This window comes from Octopus bimaculoides, chromosome 7 (genome assembly GCF_001194135.2).
Source record: "Octopus bimaculoides isolate UCB-OBI-ISO-001 chromosome 7, ASM119413v2, whole genome shotgun sequence".
Taxonomy (NCBI): Eukaryota; Metazoa; Mollusca; class Cephalopoda; order Octopoda; family Octopodidae; genus Octopus; species Octopus bimaculoides.
Genome location: NC_068987.1, coordinates 95,592,952 through 95,597,523, shown reverse-complemented (window position 1 = coordinate 95,597,523; position 4,572 = coordinate 95,592,952). Strand labels below are relative to the sequence as shown.

Genomic DNA, 4,572 nt, shown 5'->3' with positions numbered 1-4,572 from the left:
TATATATATAGTATATATATAGGAGACCATAGACCTGATATTTAAGATAGAAAATAGCGATGTTTGTGATGCATGCGAAATAGTCGGTGACATGGAAGCGACGATTGGTTTGGTTCAAGAAGCGGGGTTGTGTTCTGGATGTAAAAGTTTGTGCTACACCAGGCTCATGAGCAGGGGAAAGATCCGGGTTGGGTATAAGAGGCTTAGAAGAACTGTAAAGTAAGAAGTCCCGCAAATAAAGGGCTCGTTTGAAGCAAAGGAAGTCTCGTTCACGAATATGGTGGAGATGACAGGGTGTAAACGGAGTAGGCAGAAAGAGCGAAAGATAGATCATTGAAGAGATAAGGTATTGAAGTAAAGGGTGATGGAGGAAAAGGGAAAACGGTCAAGGGTATGGCAGATGCGGGTGTAATTTCAGAGGTACGATTAACGCTATGGGTGTGGAGAAGAGCATTATTAGCAATAGTCTAGTGATAATCTCGATGCACAAATTGGAGAGTACTGTGTAAGACTGGGTTTGAAAATCGTGACCATAAATACAAAGACGATGAAGGCATAGGAACTGCGAGTAGAAAGAGTTAGAATTGTAAGAGTAGGAAGAGTGAAATCAAGGTAAGACCGCAAGTCTATAGGATGCGTATAATTTTACAAGAAGAGAACTTATGATTGTGACAAATGTCGAAGCTGATGAAATCCTGGTAGACTGAAATCGCGATTTTGGTTGTCGATCCACGATGTTATTTCTGTTTTAACCAACACATTGTACAGCAACATTAAATATATAGTACAATACATAATCATTTTTAATAAGTTGTATTACATAATTAAAATTTAAGATCATATTTACCTTCTCTTAAATCTCCATATGTGTGGTCACTTGAAGGTCCTGTGTATTTGGTGTCAGTATCCAGTGAATGTCTTGTCCAGTCAAACTCATCTGTGTGGTCTTGCAGCCAACCACACCTTCCCTCTTCAAAATCGCAATGACTTTCTAAAGCAGTTTCTGCAATCGGAAATTGTTTATTATTATTATTATTATTATTATTATTATTATTATTATTATTATTATTATTATTATTATTATTATTATTATTATTTAGTAGTCTTATTTAGGATGTATTTGTAAGTCCTGGTGTTTTGGTTATGTATTTGTCTGAGTGTTTTATTATTATTATTATTATTATTATTATTATTATTATTATTATTATTATTGGTGGCTCGATAACAAGCTTTAATAACAGATGAAGCCCCCACACCTAATAGACAGCCTTTTTCCCACGTGGCATTAATATGCACCGGAGTCTAGGTTATTTGAACGAGAGAGCGTGACGGGTGACACGAGTCCGTACCACTTTAAACAAATTCATTATTGAGGTAGTTTGAAGGCGAGTTAAAAGTTCTCTAACGACGGGAACAGGTAAAGAGTGTTGCTGGAATTTCCTAGCCAGAATTTTACACACAGGTAGCACAGAGGATGATGGCCGTCTCTTGGTAGAATCCGAAGATATCCACAAGATTCATGTCCGCCTTTGTGTGGTAAGCACTCTTATCTAGGCGTATTACTGCTTCTCCGATATCGGAGGCGGAGTGATAAAAGGCACTCTAAAAAAAGTGTAGCCTTCAATAAACTTGGCATTAACTGTAAATGTCTAGTTATCCAGTTTATTGCAGTCGAAATAAAAATAAAAAATAAAAGAAACATGCTAATCTTTGGTTGTTGGAATGTAAGACCTTAACAAGACAGCAAAGACAGTCTAGGTCTAGAATGAAAAATGGCACTAATTGCAAAAATAATTGGTTCCTATAATATTGATATTGCTGCTCTAAGTGAAACCAGGCTGGTGAATTAGAAGTTGGAAATGGTTATACTTTCGGTTGTCAGTAAAATTCCATTTCATGACAAAATCATACTGATGGGCGATTTTAATGCCAGAATAGGTAAAAAAGCAGTGTGGTAAAAAGTAAAAGGAAAATATGGAACAGGAAAGATGAATGTAAGCGGTTTGCGACTGGTGTCTTACTGTTAACAGCTCGGTCTTACAATCACACAGTGTCTCAGCAGGCAGTGACCGCAGTGACCATCGTCGTCGTCGTCGTCATCATCATCATCATCATCATCACCATTATTATTATTATTATTATTATTATTATTATTATTATTATTATTATTATTATTATTATAAATGACGAAATCAATGTTAGAATATCTAAGGCTATAAGTGCTTTTGGAAAACTTTCCCATCATTTGTGCGATGAACAGGGTGTCAGTCTCAAAACTAAAATAAGTGTATACAAATCTTGTATTTTGAGCACACTTTTGCATTGGACACAAGCATGGACTCCTTACTACAGACTTATATGAAAATTGAAACCTTTCACATATGCTGTCCGCGCAATATCTGCAACATAAAATGGCAAAATAAGATATCAAATGCCAAAACCTTAGTAAAATGTGGTATCTCCAGTATCCAAAGCGTGCTGCTGAGAATTCATTGCAGATGGAAAGGACATGTTCGAATGAAAGATGACCGGTTTCCAAAAATTCTTTTGTATGGGCAACAAGTAGATGGGTATCGTGGTAAAGGATGACCTGTCCTTAGGTATAAAGATAAGTTGAAGCAATCAGAAAACCCTCTACAGCTTAACTTGACATCTTGGGAAAGTCATTGCTTAGATTGATCTGCATGGTGTAAAATGTGTCATGATGCATCAAAACAGTTTCAGTTGAGAAAAAAAAAAAGAACAATAAAAGAATTATATCCTGCAATCAACAGATACATTGCCCCAATCCCAAAATCAAAATCAACTTTGTCCCCATTGTGACTTCATAGTAAAATCCATACCTGAACTCAAATTAAATTCACGCATCCATCGTAATAGATACAGTTTCTTTGGATCTTTTCTTTTTAAAAGTTGTTTTTCTTTTCCTCGCTTCTTTTTCGTTTTTCAAAATTCATTATTATTTTTTAAAAATAATTTTAAATCCTCTCCTTCAAATACACTCATTCGTTGAAATCGACGGGAGTGATCAACACTATTATAAACGTTGTTAAGGCGTCGAACTGGCAGACTCGTTAGCATGCCGGGCAAAACGCTTAGAGGCATTTCGTCTGTCTTTATGCTCTGAGTTCAAATTTTGCCGAAGTCGACTTAGTCTCACATCCTACTGGGGTCGATGTAATCGACTTGATCTCCACCCTAAGAAGAAATTCAGGCCTTTTACTTAGAGCAGAAAGGTTATTAATTAGTATGGTGGATTGGTAGAATTGTTAGTGCATAAGATAAAATGCCTTATGGTATTTAATTCTGAATTCTTATTTTTATACTCTGAGCGCAAATACTGCATAGATCAACTTTCTGGGGTCAACAAAATAAAGTACCTGTCAAGTCCTGGAGTTGATGTAATCGACTAATCCCCTTTCCCTAAAATTGTTACTTTTGTGCCAAAATTTGAAACAATTTTTTTTACTATTAATTTCAGTAGCTTCATGCAAGGTTCTTTTGCACCGCAAGGTAACCCTCAACCTCCGTGTTCTTCATCCTTCTCTACCACTGCGTTGGTGGGCAATGGTGTACGTTACATGTGATTTGCTTTGTTGCCTCTGGTGTTATTTAGCGATTCGCTTGTGAAATACATGTTCTGTGAGTTAAAGTTAGATGGTGGTTGAGCGTCTTATGTGATGTGTGAGTTGTGCTATAGAATCAGGAGATGATAGTTCAGAAGTGAACTGAAGGAATACGTTCGGTGTACAGTGTGATTTGATAACGGGGCTATTTTTTTGTTTTAAGGTTTTTTTCAATGTGCACAATGCTCGAAGGTTTGGTGGGCTTTTGTAGGCCTTTTAGTTTTTTGTTTTATTCAAGGAATAGGTCAACTGACCGCGATTCAAAAGTAGCAGCCTAACACACTACAGTAAATAGTTTTTATAATTTAATGATTTAAATATTTTAAATATTACATATGTAGTAAATCGTATACACAACTCTAGGTTACGAAAGACGTAAACAGATTAACATCGCTTGTCAAGCGGATTTGTGGAAAAACACACACACACACACACACACACACACACACACACACACACACACACACACACACACACACACACATTTATATATATACATACATGTGTGTGTGTGTGTGCGAGTGCGCGTACACATAGGCGCGGGCGTGGCTGTGTGGTTAGAAACTTGCTTCCAAACCACACAGTTCCGGGTTCAGTCCCTCTACGTAGCACCATGCATAGTTTCCTGGTCCCTTGTTCTGAAGCTTCTCAGAATCCATCCGGCTATTCGCTTACACACTGCCATCATCTTGGTGACAGGCATCGTTGCTCATATCAATCCCAAGATCATGCACCGTATGTGATTCTAGAATTGCCGCTCTTTTTGGTTCAAAGTATCGTTGTTGTGACTTCTGGGCACCAATTACCCGGCAGCGGAGGGCTTGGAATTTGCCTGCATTAAATTGCATGTTGTTGTCTTCGGCCCATTTATATATTTGATCGACGGAATCTGTATGGAAACCCGTCGTATATATATATATATATATATATATATATATATATATAT

At 37.0% G+C, this 4,572-nt stretch overlaps 1 protein-coding gene across 1 annotated transcript in view; it reads right to left on the bottom strand.

Annotated features, from left to right (window-relative positions):
- The window catches only part of LOC106868852 (MAM and LDL-receptor class A domain-containing protein 2), a 54,841-nt gene that overhangs the window by 10,196 nt on the left and 40,073 nt on the right, over positions 1-4,572 (bottom strand). The window contains exon 4 of the mRNA XM_014914293.2: positions 848-1,003. Coding sequence (XP_014769779.1) covers positions 848-1,003 — 156 coding nt within the window. The remainder of the gene's footprint in view (positions 1-847; positions 1,004-4,572) is intronic.